At 39.3% G+C, this 20,054-nt stretch overlaps 6 protein-coding genes across 9 annotated transcripts in view; 4 read left to right on the top strand and 2 right to left on the bottom strand.

The window, feature by feature from the left end:
* Positions 1–885, top strand: part of LOC109534078 (proton-coupled folate transporter) — a 3,847-nt gene extending 2,962 nt beyond the window's left edge. Inside the window, exons 6-9 of the mRNA XM_048662240.1 lie at positions 174–311; positions 365–490; positions 538–652; positions 714–885. Coding sequence (XP_048518197.1) covers positions 174–311; positions 365–490; positions 538–652; positions 714–825 — 491 coding nt within the window. The 3' untranslated portion in view covers positions 826–885. The remainder of the gene's footprint in view (positions 1–173; positions 312–364; positions 491–537; positions 653–713) is intronic.
* Positions 886–1,178: 293 nt separating this feature from the next.
* LOC109534073 lies at positions 1,179–3,113 on the top strand. The gene is made up of 5 exons (XM_019899628.2): positions 1,179–1,538; positions 1,599–2,388; positions 2,446–2,534; positions 2,592–2,693; positions 2,748–3,113. Exons 1-5 carry the CDS (start codon positions 1,496–1,498, stop codon positions 2,927–2,929), a joined length of 1,206 nt encoding a protein of 401 aa, XP_019755187.2. The 5' UTR covers positions 1,179–1,495; the 3' UTR covers positions 2,930–3,113.
* Positions 3,070–5,541, bottom strand: LOC109534072. The gene is made up of 8 exons (XM_019899627.2): positions 5,210–5,541; positions 5,008–5,143; positions 4,732–4,949; positions 4,599–4,679; positions 4,399–4,543; positions 4,156–4,344; positions 3,377–3,591; positions 3,070–3,323 (listed from the first exon to the last, which is right to left on the bottom strand). The coding sequence occupies exons 1-8, from the start codon at positions 5,380–5,382 to the stop codon at positions 3,155–3,157; spliced, it is 1,326 nt and encodes a 441-aa protein (XP_019755186.2). The 5' UTR covers positions 5,383–5,541; the 3' UTR covers positions 3,070–3,154.
* A 426-nt stretch (positions 5,542–5,967) lies between these two features.
* On the top strand, positions 5,968–9,801 carry LOC109534069 (lysM and putative peptidoglycan-binding domain-containing protein 2). Of its 2 annotated transcripts, none has more exons than XM_019899623.2 (4): positions 5,968–6,171; positions 6,391–6,589; positions 6,650–6,960; positions 8,446–9,801. In XM_019899623.2, exons 1-4 carry the CDS (start codon positions 6,134–6,136, stop codon positions 8,669–8,671), a joined length of 774 nt encoding a protein of 257 aa, XP_019755182.1. In that variant the 5' UTR covers positions 5,968–6,133; the 3' UTR covers positions 8,672–9,801. The 2 variants fall into 2 exon arrangements, with proteins under 2 accessions (XP_019755182.1, XP_019755183.1); XM_019899624.2 differs by having other exon boundaries at positions 6,140–6,320.
* Positions 9,612–12,498, bottom strand: LOC109534042 (TRAF3-interacting protein 1). Its single transcript, XM_048662239.1, has 6 exons — positions 12,202–12,498; positions 11,270–11,965; positions 11,030–11,223; positions 10,826–10,979; positions 10,572–10,767; positions 9,612–10,123 (listed from the first exon to the last, which is right to left on the bottom strand). Exons 1-6 carry the CDS (start codon positions 12,449–12,451, stop codon positions 9,976–9,978), a joined length of 1,638 nt encoding a protein of 545 aa, XP_048518196.1. The 5' UTR covers positions 12,452–12,498; the 3' UTR covers positions 9,612–9,975.
* A 334-nt stretch (positions 12,499–12,832) lies between these two features.
* Positions 12,833–17,672, top strand: LOC109534045 (zinc finger protein 569). 3 transcript variants are annotated; one of them, XM_019899593.2, is made up of 17 exons: positions 12,833–13,010; positions 13,248–13,484; positions 13,548–13,699; positions 13,757–13,884; positions 14,116–14,191; positions 14,259–14,392; positions 14,454–14,567; positions 14,620–14,749; positions 14,890–15,044; positions 15,101–15,260; positions 15,315–15,424; positions 15,479–15,571; positions 16,424–16,658; positions 16,713–16,872; positions 16,934–17,067; positions 17,119–17,303; positions 17,362–17,672. In XM_019899593.2, the coding sequence occupies exons 2-17, from the start codon at positions 13,255–13,257 to the stop codon at positions 17,551–17,553; spliced, it is 2,388 nt and encodes a 795-aa protein (XP_019755152.2). In that variant the 5' UTR covers positions 12,833–13,010; positions 13,248–13,254; the 3' UTR covers positions 17,554–17,672. The 3 variants fall into 3 exon arrangements, with proteins under 3 accessions (XP_019755152.2, XP_019755155.2, XP_019755153.2); XM_019899596.2 differs by lacking the exon at positions 12,833–13,010 and adding an exon at positions 13,076–13,180; XM_019899594.2 differs by lacking the exon at positions 12,833–13,010 and adding an exon at positions 13,076–13,194.
* The last annotated feature ends 2,382 nt before the right edge of the window (positions 17,673–20,054 follow it).

Here is a 20,054-nt window from a genome sequence, read left to right as displayed (position 1 = left end):
TGCAAAACGGGACGGAAAACATGAAATTTTGCAATAATCTTGCGCCACCCTTGCACAAAACGACGATAATTTTTCTAATTTCATAGACAACAGAAACCCCTGAATTTAAAGCTGGATTCGCCCCTGGTCGAAAGTGCTTAATGTTTAATGGAAAAGGCTCAATTCCTATATAGGCACATGCTTTGTGGTCTACATCGTCCATCACAAGTTGCACGTGAAGGAATCGTGGATAGTTTTTCTCGGGTTTATCAGCCTGACCGCAGGCGCTCTGATCCAAGGCTTGGCTCAGGTAGACTGGCTGATCTACGCAGGTAAAACCCACATTCTGAGCCCTTCTGGTGGTGACTGAGACTTTTTGATGCAGCTGCCGTGGTGAAACTGCCCAGCGGCGGTCTGAGCCCGATGACTAGATCGCTGTTGTCCAAGCTGGTGGACAGCGCGGAGGCCGGGAAGATCTTTGCCCTCATTACGGTGATTCAAAACGCTTTGGGTATGAATCAGCGCTTCTGATTGCATGAATAAATGGTTTGGCTTCAGGTCTCATCGGATCTCCCATTTACATCAATCTGTACAACGCCACCCTGAGCACGAATCCGAGCGTGTTCAACTATTTAACATCCGGCATTTTGGCAGCGAGCGCTGGATTACTTTTGTAAGTTTTCTTATTTCTATTAGTTTTGAAATTCATCAAGTGGAACGGGGGGCGGTTTCAGGGGCGTGTTGGTGCTTCAAAGACGAACCAGCAGGGAAGATTATTCGCGCTTGGAGGCAGAAAGTGCGCCTTCCGACCACCCCATTGATTCCAGCGATCGATTGGTGAACTGATCAATGCAGGTGAACTATCGGATGATTTTTTTTTAATTTAAATACACACAGTTTGTTGAATCATTTAGTTTTACCCCGCTCCGATCCTTTTTGTATGATCGTGCAAATATTTCTAGATTATTTCATAATTTTTCGCGAAAAATACCTTAAGATTGTCAGCATTTTTAAGTGAAACTTTAGAAAACTAGTTTTTTTCAAAAATAGTTTAGGAGTAACTTGGCTAAACCAGGAAAATTCTGAAATTTTGAAGAAATTTGAAAAATTTTATTAATAAATGGCCCTTAAAATAAATCTGAAACAAGTAAAAAAAAGCCATCAACATTTTCCCAGCAACGGAACGGAGTTACTGCGCCGGTGCGTTGGGTTGGCGCACCAAGCCATTTGCGTGACACTGCGCCAACTCAAAATCATTGAGTTACCCAGACCTAACGGAAAAGTGAGACAAGGAAACATACAAAAACATGTAATATCATAAACTTTACTCGAAATTACACAAAATAAAAATAATTCAACATTACTAAACTGGTTCAACCCGCCCATCTCTAGTTACAACTGAACAGCACGTCAAAAAATGACACTTGCCGCCTTTAAATTAACCTAACATTTCTGGCCCTAACTTTTCAAACAATAATAATTAAGTAAACCCGTTAATAACTACGAAAACTGTGGAATGGAAAAGGTGAAAACTTCACTGAAAAGACGAGAAAGCCTTGGTAGGTTTTTACCATTGCAATTAACCACATGATAATCATGCAATCGTTTTGGACTTTCAGATTTGTTCAAAGATGAGGACATTAATCAAAATAACGCGACCAGTACGCCGGTACGAAGCCACAATCGTTCAGAGGATGAGGACAGTCCATTATTTGCCTATTCCACTCAAGAAATGAGAGAAGAGGTTGATGTTTTATGGGATTACAGTTCGCCAAAGTCCAGCAAGCCGAAAACCGTTAGAAAGTCCAAAAAGAAGCTTATTCTGCACCAGTCGCCTAAAGTAGCATGTAGGCAGCCCTCAAATAACAGCAATCAAATCAAGCAAGATCTGCTAAAGCTTCGAGAAGAACTGAAGGCTTTAAAGGCTGAAATGGCCAAACCGGATCATGAAGAGAGCCTAATTCTATCACCGAGGGAGGAAGAAGACTACAGGGAATCAGTTCAAGGGTTGGAGCAAATAATTGAAGAACAACCAGTGTGTGAGAGCGACTTTGAAGATCCCTTTGATGATAACATGGATGATCAGTTGATAATGTTCAGTCAGCAGGTGGAAAATCAAATTCAAAAGGGCAATATCGAGTCAGGGGCAAGTAACATTATTGTGCCAAAGCCAGGAAAAACTGTATACTCAACATGTGAACAGCCAAACATAGAAAACAAACTCAAAACAAACTGTGATAGCACTGTTGGAACAGTCGTTGATCATCACCCAGTAAACAATCACATTTCAATATCAAAAAGCCGATGTGCTCGCGGGAATGATGACTTCAATGATTCCTTTGACCAAGTCCTGTCCCAGCTGAAAGACGATGATTTCAGCCAGATCACTCAAGTGTTCTCGCCTCCAGAGTATATAAAAGCCGGAATAGTATCTATTGTCGATAAGAAACCAAAAGTTTTCCCTAGGTGCGTTTCTGAGGAAGCCAGCAAGAGTAAATCGATGCAGAATAAGGTTCAGTGGCACAGAACACAAAGTTTCGAAAGCTACAGTAGCTGTGAGTATTCGAACTACCAAACCCGCCAAGAAATAACAGCACGTTGATTGTTTCCAGGCCACTTCTCCAAGCAGAAAATTGATGAAATCGAGAAGAAAAGACTGGAAGCAATAGCAAGACTTGAGGCTAAAAAGAAACAACCAGCGGACATTTCGGATTGTATGCCTTCATTCGCAGACTGAGTCTTTTCGCTAATAGATTCGAATATTTTAGCTCCCTTGAAATGCTCACCGGAGGAAATCGAGAAAAAGCGGCTTCAAGCGCTGGCAAAACTTGAGGCAAAAAGACAGAAGGATATCATAGAGAAAAAGAAGCAAGACGCTCTCAAGCGCAGAGAGGAGCGTCGCAAGACAAGCGCCTCTCAAGTGAAAAGCTCTCTGAGCACCAGGCTTTAGTTTGGCGCCGAAGTAATGTGATTGTAAATAGGTATTATAAATTCCATTCTATTCCATTCGAAATCTCTATTTAAGATTAAAGATTATGTTTAAGGCACTTTTAGCACAATTTTATAGAATTGGGCCGAAATACCGAAAAATCCGTTTAATTGTTTGCTTTATTAAAGTGTTCCGTTGTTAAGAATGTTAACGCTTTCGATTTCGATTCCTTTTTCGTAGCAAATCTCATTGGAAACCATTGTCAAATCCTTGCGCGGCACTATCCATATCCGTTTGAATATCTTTGTCCCTTTCTTTGAGAGTTTTTAAGTTCATCATACCGCAATCGTGCAAATACTTGGGCGGCGTAATTTCCGGCCTTTCGATGAGGAATTCACAAAAAGCCCTGGTAGATCTACATCAGAGGAGTGTAAGGCTTAGCAAGAAACGTATCAAGCCCACACTAACTTCAAATGGGTGATTCCTTGCCAAACTGCTGCCATGCTGGCTAATTTTTCCGGCACTCGGTCGCAAGTGATCCATTTTCTGTAGTAATTTTCAGCAGGAGGCCTTACTTGCATGTCGTGCGGCAAATGCCTCCCAAACGCCGTGTATGTAGTTCTTTTCTTGCTTGCTTTTACATCTTTGGCAATTTCGGCGCGCAAAACTGCTCGTTTCGCTTTCTATGAAAGACCACTTTTCAACAGTTAATATTGCGTGTTCTGCTAGGGGGTTTGGGACTGGTTTGTAATTCCTTTTATTTTCTTAAGAACGAAAATAATTAAAATTGCGGATTTTCAAAATATCTTCCAGTTGATGACTACTACTAATAATAATAGTGATAATAAATTCTCCATTGATCAATAAAGTCCGTAAATTCATATTTGTTCTATACCGAAATAAAAAAGTATATTTTAAGGGCGCATTTAACTGCATTGCGACTAAATTTCTAGCAAAATCCATATATTTGATAGTTTCGTTGTCGTTTGATTTTCTTTCTTCCTTCCCCCTTGAGCGAAGGAAGTTTTAGCAAGCAAGATGCAGCTGCTCGCTTCAAATTCCCTAAATAATATCTGCCATTTTTAGAAAATAAAAGGAGGTTCATTCCAGTCCCAAACCCGCTACCCGAGGCTTTAATTATATACGGTGCCATGTATATTTGGGCTTTTTCATATCTGTATAAGGTCTATTTAGCCTTGAATTTGCGGTACTTATTTTTGAGACATTCTAAACGTGCCTGTACATACTTTTGGTAAATGTCGTGTTTCAGCCACTCTTTTCGGTACCGAAGGCATTTCGCGTACATTCACTTTAAGTGAAGTGGCTGTATTGGCATGGAACCCGATCTCGAACATCTCAATCACCGATTGGACACTCAATGAGAGTTCTTCGTCGCCTCCAAGATCTTTGAGCCAGTTGATAAAGTCTGCGGCTATCTGGAAAAGACTGAGGCGTTGAATTTGGAAGCATTCCGCCGAAGGAATTGGCACCTTTTCGGTAACAGCATCGGCTTTCTGGTTCAGGTTCATTTCTTCCATGGATAGAGGCGGCAAAGTGCGCCAAACAGCCGCTCTGGATGGCTGTCGCTTGAAGAAGTTGGTGTACATTTGGGATTTGGGAATAGCTCTATTCACCCTATAGCAGCAGTTTTTTTCTTATAAAAGCTGCAAGGAACTTGTGGGGGACTTACAAGGGGTTTTCCGGTAATTCCCCGTCTGGTAGGCCCAAGTCGACCTGCACTGCTTGCAGTTCTTTGGCATCAATCACGCTCCTGCAACAGCATCAAAATTCCCAAATGCAACAAAGAGGCAAGAAATCATTACTCATTAGTTTCAATTCTCTTGTTAGTGGCTGTTTCACTGTCATCCCCGTGCTTGTCCCGAATTTTTATGGATTTCAGCATTTCGGCTATTTCTTCATCGGGCCTCTTTTCCAACTCTTCCTTGAATTGCCGGCTCCTACTGCCGCAGATCTTCATCATTTTCACTACAAACGTGTGGTCGAACATGCTCTCCAAGATATCTCGTTGTTCTTCCGGCGGCTGGAAGTGAACTGCGTTTTAGCTTCTTCGATTGCAACTTGAATAAAGTTGCACTGACAATATTGGCATCGTCTTCCAAAGTCTTGAACATGTTGTACCACCATTTTCTGATCTCTGGAGAGTCGCGCTCGTATTTATTGCGGAAAACCACCCGCTTGCATGGTCGCTTCAGGTCCTCCTCTCTGCTGGATGTTCTGGAACATTTTGCGTTTTGAAAAACATTCCGGTTTTACTTAGGATTAAAGGAAATTGAACCGTACATTTCTGCAGCTGTAGTTGCAGCTACAAAATCGCGTAATTTGGCGGCTTCTCGTTGAGGCTCTTGCATGATGTTGCGCTTTGCTGTTTTCAAATAGCTCAAGCTGGACAATCCGCTCATTTGCGATAGATTCGTCTGACCATCAAAGCTTTCGCTAGTCGACCGTTTATCCATAATAATCAGTATTTGACGGGGAAATTGGAAACTGACGGAAATTAAGACCCAATGCCACCAAGCAATGTTTGGTCGATTTTACTACGGTGTGCGTTTCCCCCAGTGGTTTAGGCGATTAAAACTGGACACTTGACTTTAATTTGTAATTTGTATTATTGAATTTATTCCCCATTAAATGTTTTTTAGAAATAAAGAATATTTTTAAAATTTTACTGCTCAACTTATAACCGTTTTTTTTTTGATAATATTAATAAGCGCCGCAAATGTTGATTTTTTAAATAATTTAAATATTAATATGTCCCAAATTAATCAAATTAAACTCATAAAAAATATATTCACGAACACATTGAGCTCTATCTGAATCATTGATGACTATTTGAAACACATTTGAAATAGGCAGGAATTCAACCGTAAAAAAATTTAACAATTTTAATTCGCGTCTATTTCTGAGAAGGAATTAAAATAGTTATTTACTCAAGCGATTACCGTTAATCTACGAGCGCGAGCTCATGACTTATATCAATATTTGATCAGTGTATTAAGCCGTACCACTAAACGCGAATACAGTTTATCCGGAACCGTCGTATCATACGGAGCTACTTAAAAATCACAGGCAAGAACAACAAAAAGTCGTTCAGCTCTAAATTTAAATAGGGCTTTCCCTCATTAGCATATAATTGGCAACAGCGGGCGTTGTCACACAACCTCACGATCACATGGTTTGTGTTGATGTTCACTTGACAGAACACAGATGATGACCATGACAGCGAGAAAAATTGAAGTGTCTATGTGAGTTGAGTTGATTAAAATACAATTTATTCTTGCACTAAACTGTTATCAGCTAGATGCTGTGATAGCAAACTAGTGACAGACATTCCTTATCTCAACCCTATCGAATAACCGACAAACAAATCAGTTTAGATAGTTGTTTTTTTTTTGTGAGTAGAAAGTGGTGCTGTGCTGGTTCTTGTGGAGGCCTTTGCTAACATTGCTGTTTTTATTTTACAGTCCAATGTCGCTGCTTTCGTTCACCAAAAGTGTGGACAGGGGCTCCTATGAGAAACTCTCCATACGCGACAGCGCCAGGTCATTGAAGAAATATGGCTCAACGAGCAGTAAAAACAACACGAAAAACGAAAACTACATTCAGCACTTTGTCAGCAATAGCGACACGTTGCAAGGGATCGCCCTCAAGTACAATGTAACTGTAAGTGCCGGAAATCCCGTTGAGGCTTCGTTAACCAACCAGGAATCTTTAACTCTTTAGATAGAACAGATCCGAAGGGCCAATAAACTATGGGCTTCAGACAGCTTGTTTCTGCGGGAATTTTTGTTGATTCCGCAAGCGGACAATGCGAATGATCTCCAATCGCCATCCGAGGCTCAATCCACTAGTTCCCAGTCCTCAATCGCCAGTCCCAGTATGGAAAATCTCAATCAGAACAACCGCATGTCGATGGGTAGCAGCACCCGAAGCGACAGCTTTGATGAGGAGAATATCAGTGATTTTTTGAGCAAAATCGATGCCTCGATAGCCAGCACTAAGCAGGTGGTCCAGAAGGTGGCAAACAGCAGCGAGTAAGTCCTGAATTTTGTCTCATAATCAACAACAATGGTTGGTTTATGCAACCGATGATTTTACAGTTTTTGCATGAGTAAAAAAGTCGTACAAATGACCAATTACTTTTAGCCAAAGCCTTCAAATTATCTGCTAAATGTCGAGCTGGAAGGTTCAGTTAAATCTCTCAATCCCAACCGTGAAGGTCAGTTAATAATTGCAAAGATTTTTTGCTAATTGAAAATTGACGAAATTGTTCAACCGAGTTGAACCTCCACTTCAACAGTAATAAACCCAATAATAGAATTTTATGCGCACAGTTTCATGGAAAGGATTAATAGATCAATTTGGGTCGCGTCGCATAAAACTTGGCTAATTTCTTTACAACTCTTGTTATCCCTTTCATATGACTTGATTCCTATATAGTTTCGAATGACTTAAAGGTGTACACGAAATGACTTTCATTAGATAAGGCTGTGAATGGGCTCAAAGTGAAGCTGAAGTAGAGTATGCTGTTTTGCAAACTTATTCATAATCATCAAAACAAAATCTTGTGAGACATCGTAATGCGGCTATAAATTTTACTTGATATCCCATCAGATAAAGCTAATTTAAAACCAGTAGATCTTCGTTTTTAATAGAAAACTCTAATTTTTACATGGAAAAACTTTTGGGTTTGCACATTATTGAAGGTGATTATGTTATTTACAAACGAATGTTCTTTGCATTGTTCTCTCTGTGTGCTTTGGGATAAAGAAGCTACAATATTGCTGAATTCATTAAAATTGAATGCTTTTACTCATCAGCATTTTGTACTTTTCCCATATAAAACTTGCCTAAATTGCTGGTAAACTGTGATGATTAGTGCGAGCTATTAATTTTCCTCGAACAGTTGACTTGACCTTTTCGTATAGATTAGCACAATCTTGATAACGGCGGAAACTAATTAGAGTCGATGGTTTGAAAACAGTTGAATATAGAGCAAGATAAATCCTCCAGGTGTACACAGAATACACAAGCCGAGAAGAATCGCGTTATTTTTACGATTCTGTCTTCTGTTCTTTGAGCTAATTGAAAATTTCGAAGCGACGAAAGATTCATTTTATTCAGCCATTCGAATTCTACTGGTTGCTGAACTTAAGAGTCAATTTTATTGATTTTTTAATTTTTTGCAAGTTGAGGCGATTCAACCGCCGATTGTTGGCGCGGCGTTCCAAATTTTTACAGATCGTCAACAGTTTTTCTCGATTTTATACGCTTATGTAATACTTAAAAAACCCATTGGAATGAGAATTTGTTAGCAAATTCTAGACCCAATTTTGACCCCATAGATATCTTAAAAATTGTCACTTGTGCTGCGTTGCAAATTTGTGCAGAACGTTAAGAAATTATTATATTTTAACATAACATTATAATTATCTAGATTTTGAAAAAAGTCAGACATCATGTACTTATCTAGTAAGTAGCTATGTTCATTTGACTAGAATTGTGCAAATTTCCACTAGATTCGGTTCAGATATACCGGCAGATCAGCGCCGAAGGCCTCAATCACGCCTCAAACAACACTATCAGTCGCAACAGTCTCAAAACAACAACAGCGCTGGATCTGAGAGTTCTTCGCCCAATCCCGTGGCTGCAGTTAACACAAAAGTGACGGTGCAACAGGGGAAAAAAGTCAGAACCAGTCTGGAGCTCCATGAGCAGCAACAGGAGCAACTCTTCGAGTTGTAGCAGGAGATGTTGCCATGGTTGGAACCACTTCGTCCCTCTGAACAGTCTATTGCAAACTCCGTTTGCAACATGAAGTATAAAGGAACGAAGATACCAGTGTGATGCTTCTAGGAAATAATTCAGAAATAATCTTTTCGTTCAAGTAGCCCAATGGCTACTTTTATTGTTGTTAGATTTTATCGTTGTCCAAAGTAAGCTTTAGCAATAACGCTATATAAATGAATATATGTTTGTTGGAGTAGCCTCAAGGCTCGAACACATTTCGGGGCTTTTAAGAGCAAAGAACAGACTACCTAAGTCAATCTAATAGTAATATGGAAATTGCAATATTTGTGTTTGAAAAAAATGTGAATTAAACTACTCTAGACGGGCGCCGTTCAGGGAATTTCGTTGGAAACGGAAAGAGTGTACGCTTATAACATCTTATTGTTTTTTACTAATCTCATCGATTACAAGCTAGTGAATAGGTTTTTACATAATTCTTGCCACTTGCAGTTCAAATCTCCCAAAAAATACTCATTTTAACGTCCATAGGCCAAGAAACCTTGAACAATGAGCCTACTTGCAACAGTTTATTGCATTGTTTAGGGCCTCAGATGAGATGGCATTTTATTTTTTTATTTTATATTGCTTTTGTTCCGTTTAATTGATATATTTTATTTGGAACGTTATTACCTCAATTGCAGTCGCAATATTATGGGACGGCGTGTATTAGAACTATTAATTCCTATTTACTTACCAAGTTGAGTGTTAATAAGCTGCTTCTCAATCGTGCTTTATTCCAATTGCAGCCGGTATATCCAGACGCAGTCTGGCATCCAGGAAAGTAAATAATTGTCCAAACGCTGTACCTAAAAGAAGTTTGGGCATTAGTTTTAGATATATGTTTTATACAAACGATCACTGTAACTGAATAATGATTATAATAATGCACAACTTGTAGATTTGTAAATATATAAAATATTTATTACTCAACGATTAGCATGTTGGCGTTTTTTCATGATTGTTGAGAACGATTTCTAATGACGGCTTATATTTTACCCAACATTATCTTTGTGTGATTATTCCCATGGCTTTTGTTTTGTGATTAAGTGGATGTTACTATTAAATAAACGTTAATTTTTGTAGAACAGCGGTTTTGCCAACACGTATATATCAATTCAACAAAACTCTATCACCAGTTTCAACTAATACACTTAACTTCCTAGAATTCAACCTGAAATGTTTCAACTTAGTGTACTTTTAGTGCCTAATCAACGTTACTTATTTTAAGTTAATTGTCCAGCCTCAAGTATAAACTAACTCTATTTCCGCTCTAAAAGTTCAGCAATTCTTTGCTCGTTCTTTAAGATCGTGCTCCTTGCTTCCCGAATTTCCCGTTCCTGTTTACCAATTTCCTGTTTTAGGTGATCCAACTTGTCCAGAAGTGGTTTGGTAAATTCCACTGCCGACCTATAAGAAAGATGAAGATTATTCTTTTAATTACTTAATAATCACAGTTGAAATGGTGCAGCTAAATTCACAGGTTTGTGGAAAAGAAGATCAACTAATGATGGGAGTAATCGAATAATTTTTTCTATCCAAGTGTACCCAAAGATGCTCAATTAGCTTTAAGTCCGAAGATTGCAATACCCATTTAAAAAAATAAAATAAAATCAAGTCATAAGCGCGCGATTGTCCTTTTTCAATCAATTTGTTTGGTTTCAGAACCATGCCCTTTGATACCAATAAACACTTAAATCCTGTTTTCCTCGACACGAATGTGGCTTTGATTCGATTATTCCCCTCATTACTTCAAGTCAGTTGCATGCGTTTCAATGTAAATCATCTGTTGAATTGATAATATCCAAAAATCGTGAGCGGTAAGTTAAATATGTACAATCTTGGGTTTCAAGCATACTTTTTCTCTTTTTCAATCTCCACATAGAGCTGCTTTTTCGTGTTGGTCCACATCTGCAACTCATTATGCATCGCTTCCAGATCTTCATGAAGATAATTCATCAATTTGCCCAGGGGATTCGCCGCTTTGGTCAAGGATTGGATGAGTGCTCGAAGCCGCGTCACTTCTTTAGTGGTGGCGTCTTTGCCTCGCAAGCCTAGTAAGTATTTTAGTTTTGTAGCTGTTGTTCATACCATTTGAGTTCCTAGGCCTACCATCCTGCTCCCAATCGATTTCCACTTTTTTCCTAACACCCTCCTGTCCTTGTATTTGTTCCAGGATTTGCTCGACCAGTTGGCCCTTGTTGTCGCCCGAAATGTTCAGCAAATCCGTCTGGATTTCGTTGTCTTCAATTATGTCGGGATCATTCTGTAAAATACCACTCAAATGTCCAGTTATTAGCGCTGGTTAGACCATACTTGTATCACAACGGTGTCCTCTTCGTCACCCATTCCACTATCGAAATTCTCTACAATCACTTTAATGTCGCCCATGGCCATCGGTTCGCTCGCAGGTAGAGCCGATTCGGGTCTTAATCGGGGGGCTCCAGGCCTAGCGCTGGATGGTCGCACACTAGGAGGACGCAGAGAACTTGGGGTTCTTGCAGATGAAGCTAAAAAACAATAATAAAATATGTGGAAAAACGCTCGATAACTTACCCATAGAGACGATGGGAACGGAATCGGCGTCGTCTCCTATTAAATCATCTTTTGGCTTGTTGGGCCTTTCGCCGCTTTTCGGTCGCGCGGATTTGGGTCTTATCAACCCCGCGCTACTTTGCCGCGCGTTTGAGAAATTTGTCATAATATCCTCTTCAGGTTTCACTACTTCTTGAGCCTTATCCGGCTGTTCTTCCTTCGCTTCTATTGGTTGGGGTTGGGTTTCCGCTACAATTTCCTTCGGAGGTTCTTCAGGAATTTGCTGTACCTGTTCATCCTCAGCAATAGTCTGAACAATGTCGTGATCGTTTTGTGTGCTGTTCTTTTTTAATGGGGCTTCTTCAGTTTTCTCCTTGTTTTTGCTTTTAGCAGCTTTTCTTGTGCTGCTTCTAGACGACTGTTCTTTAGGTGTTTCTGTAACTGTTGAACTTTTTTTCGTTCGAGACACACTGGATTCTCGTGGTTTTCTCGAGCTGCTGTCTTTTGAGCTGGTTTTTTTGCTGGTTTCCTTTTCGGTTCTGCGTCTGTCTTTGGGTAGTATTTCTCCTGATTGTAGTTTTGCCACGTAGCTCTTCGTGTCGATTTTTTTCTCAATGCACTTGCCGATGGTTTGCAGCAGCACGTTGGTTTCAGTTGGCTCAAGTCCAGCAACCACTTTGCTTGGTCGCACTTTCAGATCTACCTTGGAAACTGCCTCTAAACCATAATAAGAAACGAGCGTTAGCGTTAATACATTGCACAGGACATTATTGATCATTTTTAATAAATACAGTAAAACCCCTTTAATCCGAACGTCCGGCCGCTGCTGCTATAGTCGAACAACTATTCGATTATCGGAACTTGTCTGTCAATAATTAATTCGGATTTCAGAGATTATACTGCAACAGGGAGCAAAAAAGTCAAGTTAAAGTAGAACAAAATATCTCCCTTACTAACAGCTTCAATGAGTTTCGTTAGAAACGCAACTTTGGCCTCTTTTTCTTTGACCTTTTCCGAATTGAGTTCATCGTCGCTAAACAAGCCGCTTAAAAATCCCGTTTCCTTGATCACGCACTTGATGATGTCGTGCAAGAACCGAAACGGCGGTTTTTTGAGCAATTTCTCGCTCAAAATCGGCTTTTTCACGTATTTTCCCAAATATTTTTGGGTTTTTGCCACATTTTCCGCACTCACGTCTGACATCTTTTCAAACTGAACGCCAACATGTGTACATTCCGTTGCTATAGCAACCGGTGATGCCAGTGCGCACTAGTTTGAATGCAATGTTGCCTTTATGCGCCGTTAAATTTTACAATAATTTATTTATATCCGAAATTTTTTTAAATTAACATAATTTTTTTGAGTGGTATAGATTCCAGAAAATTTTTATATAGAAAATATTTATGATAACCCACTTCTGCTTATATAAAGTACAATTAACAGTTAGTTTGCACCAAACATATTAATAATTAACAATATGAGCTTAAAACACTGGTAGATTGGCTGACGTCACTGCCGAGCAAATAGAAAAAATCAATCGGGAAAAGAAGAGGATCAGTGCACAAAATATCCCCCCTAGGGGGTATGTTCTGTGGATCAGTGAGCCATCTTGTATTTTTCTGAATGCACCTTTGCAACCGCGGTTGTCCAACTTTAGGGGCGGAAGCTTATTAAGATTTCGATCTTATTTCGCTTCCATTTATCTTACCATTAGCTTGTGAACTGCCACATAGATATAGAGAGAAACTCTAGGTAAATTCAGGTAAGCCGAAAGTAAATTGCAAATGTAGGCTTTCCCGTAGACATGTTTGTTATGAGAGTCATCAACTCCGAAAACCGGACAGATCGAGAAACATAACCTAAGTCCTGTCAATAATATTTACTAAAAATAAAAACTTAATACTATGACTGCAAAAACCCGTAACTTAGAACGTAAATCTAGCGTTGTAAGTTGGATAAAAGCAGGCACTTAAACCATTGTTTCTTGCATACATTGTAGGGCCAGGATGGCTGCACGAAATGTGGCCAAAAGGGAATTGGATGATGGTAGGGTAAAGATTGACCCAGAAGAGGCGGAAATTATAATAATTGAAAGCGTCAACGATTCCGAGGACGAGGCACACGATCAAATAATTTCCCGAGAGAACATTCCTCACATTCTACAAAACTACTCCAAGGCAAATGGAAACGTCCAGCTGGTCCAGTTGGATGATGGAGAGTATTCGTATATTATTGAGTAAGTCCTTTACACCGAGATAACGTTTTTAACCACTGAAAACCTTCCCTTGATGTCTGATAGAAACACTAATGAATGTGAGTCCGGCGTTCAGTACAATGTGACTGATAATGACCATTACATCATCGAAGAATACCAGGAGGACTCAGAGGAAACTGCTGCTGAGCTTCCTGAGTTCGAAACCATGTATATTGAGTCTGTGGAGTCACCTCATGGTTAGCTGAAATACTTTAAGCAAATGGCACTATTGCAGACGTACATGTTTCTTATAGAAGTCTACACATTATGCGAAGAGGATGAAACCAGTGTGGCTGATGAAGATCAGGAGATGGTAGTGGATGAAGAAAGTGAGATGATTCCTGATAAGCAAGAAGTAAAGGCAAATGACAATAAATCGTCTGTAAGTATTCAAATAGGAAATACCGAATACATGAATTTTCCATTATAAACGTCTTTTAAACTTCTTCGTCGTTCTCTTCTAAGCGCCTTTTCGTAGAATCAGTTGACAGTTAGGCTTTCATTCGCTTTCGTAATTTGCCAGTTTGACGGGCACTTCAAGTTTTTATAATATTACAGCTTAATCCACACCTTTAAACAGTAGATTCATAATGCAGATTAAACAATTTTTCAGAAACTCTCAAACATATTTATAAAAGTCCGAAAACAATCTACCAAAGCAGAGCATGTAAGCGAAGATCAGGCGCAAGGTGACTAAACCCGGTTGAATATTTCGAAGGCCTCTAAAATTAACTGTTTGCAATTTACATTTTCTAGTTACTGAAGAGAAATGCATTAATCCTGAGACAGTTGAGCAGGATTCTAAGACGATGCAGCAAGAAGAAGAGATATCTTCCATGGACTTTTTGTATGAATGTGGTATTTGCGGCAAGACCTTTTCCAGTGCAACAGTAAGCAGCAGTATGAACGTTAATTAATCGAGGAAAAACTGCTGATCGTTTGTGTTTTTAGGGAGTGAAATGGCACATTAGTGCCAGCCACATTGATTCACCAGCTCCCACTACCGACCAATTGTCGTTTTCGCTATGTGCTTGTTGTGGGGAACCATCAGACTCAGCTCATACGGTACGCAACCCTTAGTTAACTTTTCTAGCATTGCGTTACGCTTTGTTTGCAGACCGGAGACTTCAATTGCGATGAGTGTGGCAAACTGTTCATCTATCAGAACTCTTTGGACAGACACAAGAGCATCGAACACCCAGTTGGGGATAAATATTTATGTTACGAGTGCAAGAAAGTGTTCTGTAGTAAGTTGTTCACGTTGAGATAACGGAGTTAGTTTTTCTAGTTTTCGATTGAACTATGAAGCTCTGGTTTTTATTGCGAGATCGAGCTTTAAAAAGCGCAGTTTATTATACTAAACATTGTAGGAACGCTATTTTTGCAGGAAAGGACCTTCTGGTGGAACACACAAAAGTTCACTCATTAAAGGCGGTGAAGTGCGGCGATTGCGGCCGGGAGTTTTCGAGAAAGTTCCATTTGGACCGACATATTGGGCAAACTGGCTGCATGGGATTGGTCAAGAAAGTCTACGACTGCAGAGTAACAATATGCAACCAATAATAAAAAAACGCCATTTTATCAACCATTCCCAACAGGTCTGCAATAAAACATTCACACGCAAAGACAATCTAGCCGACCATCTGAAGGCGCATGCAGGAATAGCGATGAAGAGAAGAAAGCCGAGCACCTGCGAATTTTGCTTGAAGGAGTTCAGCGGAATCTCGCTCCTGCAAATCCACATCCGAACGCATACAGGTATGGGACTCCATGATCTTTCGCTGATACTGTTAGTTATTGGCCGATTTCTAGGGGAACGACCATTTGCTTGCGATGTTTGCGAGAAGAAATTTGCATCTGCAGGCGCTATGACGAAACATCGACGGAAACATACCGGGGAGAAACCCTATATATGTCCTCAGGTAGGAGTGCAGTTTTTTCTGAGTTTTTGTATTGACAATTTAATTGGGTTTCAGTGCGGGTCTCGATTTGCCGCGAAAGAGACGCTGAATCGCCACTGGCGAATCCATACCGGGGATAAACCACATAAATGCAGGTTTTGTGGAAAAGTGAGTAGCGCTATGTAGAACTTCCAATTTTAAACTATACAGAAACGACCGAAAACCGTCGTTCATTAACTAAATATTTCAGCAAACTGCGCTAAGCCATTACGGTGGTTTGAGTTTAATTTGTAAACTAAACTTTCCATTCAATTTCAACTTTCCAACGATTTAGAGCAACGTTTTGTCTATAAAATCGCACCAAAGTCAATGGTGTCTTCGTTGCGTGTTCTTTAAAACTCTTGGCAAAATTTGCTCAACGTTCCAAGAATTTATAGCCGCGTTTTTCCTACAGAATCGTGCCAAAGTCAATGTTGTCGCTTATCGGGTTTCTGCGTAATTTATTCTGGAACCCAAATCTCGCACTTTACACGGCAACTGCTGCATATTTGCTACTTGAAACCGGCAATGTTGTCTTAGTATACGTAATTTCGACACTAAACAAGAAAGAATAACCGCTTTTGCTTCGAAATGTTGTTTTTAAACCCAGAATTAAAGTAAAATCGACAGCAGTGTTTTCATTCAGAGATTCAGAGCAAAGCATTGAGGTTTGTCTCACGAATCAAGGCATTAGATAATGGAAATTGTTAGAGTTTGAGGAGACTCGAGTTAAAATCAATCGGGCATTAATGAAAATTGTTTAGAATGAGGACAGTGAGGTAACGAAGCGAAAGCAGAGTCTGATAATAACGATATTTCTATTTAACACCAGAAGAAGAAGTTATTAGATGCGTATATTGAGAACTAGGGAAGTTGAAGCAACGAAAGTGAGACCGAGAGACAACTTGGAATCGGTGTTTAAACCGATTCCAAGTTCCGCATGCCCCCACATATAATTCTACACAAATCACTTCCTTTCAGGGATTTATCCAACCATCTCAGCTCAGAGCGCACATTTTCCACCACACTGGGGAGAATGCCTACAATTGCCCGCATTGCAATCGGGCTTTTAACCGAAAATTGCGCCTCACCACCCACATCAAGTTCATGCACGAAGGGGCTGCGCCCACACCCTGTCCAGAACCAGGCTGCGGGAAGACTTTCTTCCGCAAAGAAGACATCCATCGGCACTTGATAACGCATAGCGGCGAAAGGCGTAAGTGTCTGTTTTAGATAAAAACTATTTCCTATGGAAACTCGTATTTTTTAGCATACGAATGCGAGGTATGTAAGAAGCGCTTTGCGGTTAAATCGTCGTTGCGAGTGCACCGAAACATTCATCGAAAGGAAGCGCCGGTGTCTTGCGAGGTATGCAACAGGGCGTTTATCCGGAAGGATTGCCTTATGAGGCATATGCGAGCTCGGCACAGGTAAACCGACGTAATTTTCGTACTGGTTATGTTTTGTAACACTTGTGTGTTAATATTCTAGAGATGTTCTGGAAGATATCGTAACAAACGTTGAGAAGAAGCGACTGCAAACCCAATTATTCCAGGCAGTGGCCAATGCAGCCAACACGGAATCCTTGAAAAAGTCGATAGTTTGGAACGAGTTGACCTTAACTGGTGAGTCTCTATAGGGTTTCATTCCTCCGGTTTGAGCTGCGGTTTTTTCAGAATCAATCAAGGAACTTCTGACTCTGCTGGTTGATGACGATTGCCTATTGGAGTTGGGTCATCCAGATGCTCCAGTAGATCGCGTTTTGGAAACGGTCATTCGACGATGCGGCCACACGCCTGCTTCGGAGAGTGATTTTGACTACATCGGAAAAATACGCGAAAATGTCAAGCTGCTTTTCACGGTTAGTTTTCCAGCTGATCCTTTATGGGCTACTTGTTGCACTGTTCGATTTTCCTCAGGCGGTGATCGACGATAACTCCATTAAAGACCTGCTGAAAAGTCATACAATAGACGATGTTATTATGCACGTTTTAAAATTGGCTAGGAAGCGGGCTGATGGCACACTTTCGGACGCTGATGATAATGACCATGCAGATGATCCAGATCCATTGGGTAATCATACTGATGAGGATTCCAGTTCCGTGGAATAGAAACACCGTTCTTCAAAGAATTAGTTGAGGTTTTTAATTTCTCATTTTGAGTGTTTTATTACAAGGTTGTTGCATCTGAAATTCACAAATGTAATATAAAATATAACTACCCTTTTAAATCTAAGTCTTCTTTTGCTCAACAAGCGATTTTGGGCATTGTACATATACAATTTAAAGCGTTTATAGAATGCGAAGGATCGATTGATTTTGTAGATGTTTTCAACATTTCTGTGAAGCTCAAGTTTGCGGGCCTCATTTTAAAACATCAAAACATTTCCAAACTCTAACTGAAGTTCGCTTGCTGATAAAGGAATCATTAGTATCCGATTACACAGAATGTAATTGAATGCAGAACACTCATCGTTTTGAAGGCAATTTAAAAAAATGTGTGATTCTAGCAGCTCGAGTGTGCGATTCGTTATTGCCTTGGAAAAAGTGGATGATGGATGAGATGGATCAGGAGATGATTGTCTATATATCTAGTTTTTTCCGCTCTAAATTTATCAATATATTTTGCAATTATCAATTGTCTTGGCTTGTTGTTGTATGTTCAAATGAAGAGTAATAAAATCAACCGGATCTTCGGTTAAGCTGATTTCAGTTTAGATGAGAATGCGATCAGTGCTTGTTGATCATTTGGCCATCGATTGGTGGGAAAAAGCAGCAAAATAAGGGTTTAGTKACCGCAGTTACAAAACTCCCAAGTGTGCCCAATTAATGTTATTTAGCTGACAAAGGAGACTKTGTTAAACTTTCCTTAAGTTGACTGAAGGATGTTCTTATAAAATCATTGATGATCTTCAAGATCGAGAAAAATCAAGAGTCAATCAACGAATCGCGTCTTTCAGTTGCCTTTTGTAGAGCAACTATCGCTAGAAGTGTTGGACAGCATGTTGTGTGCAGGGTACTTGGATTTCTCAGTTGAAAAATCTAAAACTTAAAAACTTGCGCAGAAATCAACTATTACTTAACTAAAAGAGYAAATATTTCTCTGTCCAATRGTCCTAAAGTTTCCCTCTAGCTGTTCTTCATTTCGAGTAGCGAATTTTTGAAAACAAGCCTAATGTGACTGCAACTAAATTCCACTGTTCATAGTCTAAAAATTGCCAAAAATCAACCATGAAARTCTCATAGAGCAGATGTTCAATATTCAATTATATTCAATRGSCTCAAAAGCAAATCTTCAAAAAACCTATCCCGCAGCGGTGACTGCAAAAAATGGTGAAAATTGCCAAAAATCAACGGAAATTGTGACCAAATCGAGACTTATAGAAAACATTGACGAAAGATTTMGCTATCAAWTGATGTATTAATCAGTGTGCTGGCTAAGAATTGTWTTGAGTGGGAATTTTTTATACAAAACTCAATATGCCGAATGTTTTCATCAAGTGCAACAACACCAACATGTCTAAAATTCCCAMAAATCTGGAAWAATTGCGAGCATTTTCAATCTAATAGAGTAAATATTTYTCTAACAAATTGTCCTAAMAGAAACCATCTAACSGTTTGCCATTTTAAGAAAAAAAAAATTGTAAAATGAATGCGGTTAATRACAAAATTCACTGCACTTTCTTTGCATTTATTTAAAAAATTGCCAAAAATCGACGAAAATTKATWGGAAATAAACACTTTCTAATCTAAAAGATCAAAGATTTTTCTATAAAATCRTGTGTAAAGYAGTRACTCAGCTGGGCCTTGTTTTAAACGRAAAATGTTWACAAAAAAACCCAATATATGTAGAATGGGACATAAAGTYAACTGCAACACCAAAGTTCYTAAAACTGCCGAAAATGGACGAAAATTGCAAGCAAATTTACACTCTCCAATCWAATAAAGCAAAGAATTCTCTATCAAATAGATTAACAGTAACATAAACCATCTAACAAGACGAGAGYTTTMGGMAAAATTTTTGAAGAGTTAGCCGAWWGKGATATAAAATCAAATGCAACACCAAAGTTTCTAAAACTTCCAAAAAATCGAAGAAAATTGCGAACAAATGCACACTCTCCAATCTAATARGGAAAAGATCACTCTATCAATCGGCCCTAAACGAAACCATCCAACCGGTCGCCATTSTTAGGARAAATTTTTTGAAAAAGTTTATCCTGCCGTTAATGACAGAAACTTAATTCCTCCATTCGCATCTAAAMAAATGCAAAAAATCTACGAACATTTCTAGGAAATGGTCACTTTCAAATCTAAGGGAACCGAAATTTCTCTATCAAATGGCGTTACAAGAAAGCATCTAACAGTGATCTGTTAGAAAATTGAAAAATTTACCCTGCCGTTAGAGACGGAAAATTGCACTATCTGCTTTTAAAAAAGTACCAAACATCGACTAAAATCGCTAGGAAATAAATACTTTCTTCTCTAAAAACCAAAGAATTTTCTACCAAACTGGCTGTAAAAAAACCTCAAACCGTCCCAAATGCGCTTAATAGTTTTCGAGAAAGTTGACTATTTTGACCCAAAAAATCTCATTCATTTTAATTGAAAACCCT

The sequence above is a fragment of the Dendroctonus ponderosae genome, unplaced genomic scaffold (genome assembly GCF_020466585.1).
Source record: "Dendroctonus ponderosae isolate FM_Combo_2020 unplaced genomic scaffold, Dpon_F_20191213v2 Dpon_F_20191213_10, whole genome shotgun sequence".
Taxonomy (NCBI): Eukaryota; Metazoa; Arthropoda; class Insecta; order Coleoptera; family Curculionidae; genus Dendroctonus; species Dendroctonus ponderosae.
This window is presented reverse-complemented; position numbering and strand designations above follow the sequence as displayed.

Bases quoted from the DNA above. Each gene is read 5' to 3' on its own strand.
- LOC109534072 (XM_019899627.2), bottom strand. From the start codon at position 5,382: ATGGATAAACGGTCGACTAGCGAAAGCTTTGATGGTCAGACGAATCTA. The intron at 5,144-5,209 runs GTACGGTTCAAT...AAAATGTTCCAG, and splicing joins GCAACTACAGCTGCAGAAAT to AACATCCAGCAGAGAGGAGG. The intron at 4,345-4,398 runs GTGCCAATTCCT...AGTCTTTTCCAG, and splicing joins CCGATGCTGTTACCGAAAAG to ATAGCCGCAGACTTTATCAA.
- LOC109534045 (XM_019899593.2), top strand. From the start codon at position 13,255: ATGGCTGCACGAAATGTGGCCAAAAGGGAATTGGATGATGGTAGGGTA. The intron at 14,750-14,889 runs GTAAGTTGTTCA...CTATTTTTGCAG, and splicing joins GTGCAAGAAAGTGTTCTGTA to GAAAGGACCTTCTGGTGGAA. The intron at 17,304-17,361 runs GTTAGTTTTCCA...GATTTTCCTCAG, and splicing joins ATGTCAAGCTGCTTTTCACG to GCGGTGATCGACGATAACTC.
- LOC109534069 (XM_019899623.2), top strand. From the start codon at position 6,134: ATGATGACCATGACAGCGAGAAAAATTGAAGTGTCTAT. The intron at 6,172-6,390 runs GTGAGTTGAGTT...TTTATTTTACAG, and splicing joins AGAAAAATTGAAGTGTCTAT to TCCAATGTCGCTGCTTTCGT. The intron at 6,961-8,445 runs GTAAGTCCTGAA...AATTTCCACTAG, and splicing joins AAGGTGGCAAACAGCAGCGA to ATTCGGTTCAGATATACCGG.
- LOC109534042 (XM_048662239.1), bottom strand. From the start codon at position 12,451: ATGTCAGACGTGAGTGCGGAAAATGTGGCAAAAACCCAAAAATATTTG. The intron at 10,980-11,029 runs GTATGGTCTAAC...GGTATTTTACAG, and splicing joins AGGACACCGTTGTGATACAA to AATGATCCCGACATAATTGA. The intron at 10,124-10,571 runs GTATGCTTGAAA...TCTTTCTTATAG, and splicing joins GAGATTGAAAAAGAGAAAAA to GTCGGCAGTGGAATTTACCA.
- LOC109534073 (XM_019899628.2), top strand. From the start codon at position 1,496: ATGGAAAAGGTGAAAACTTCACTGAAAAGACGAGAAAGCCTTG. The intron at 1,539-1,598 runs GTAGGTTTTTAC...TTGGACTTTCAG, and splicing joins GAAAAGACGAGAAAGCCTTG to ATTTGTTCAAAGATGAGGAC. The intron at 2,535-2,591 runs GTGAGTATTCGA...GATTGTTTCCAG, and splicing joins TTTCGAAAGCTACAGTAGCT to GCCACTTCTCCAAGCAGAAA.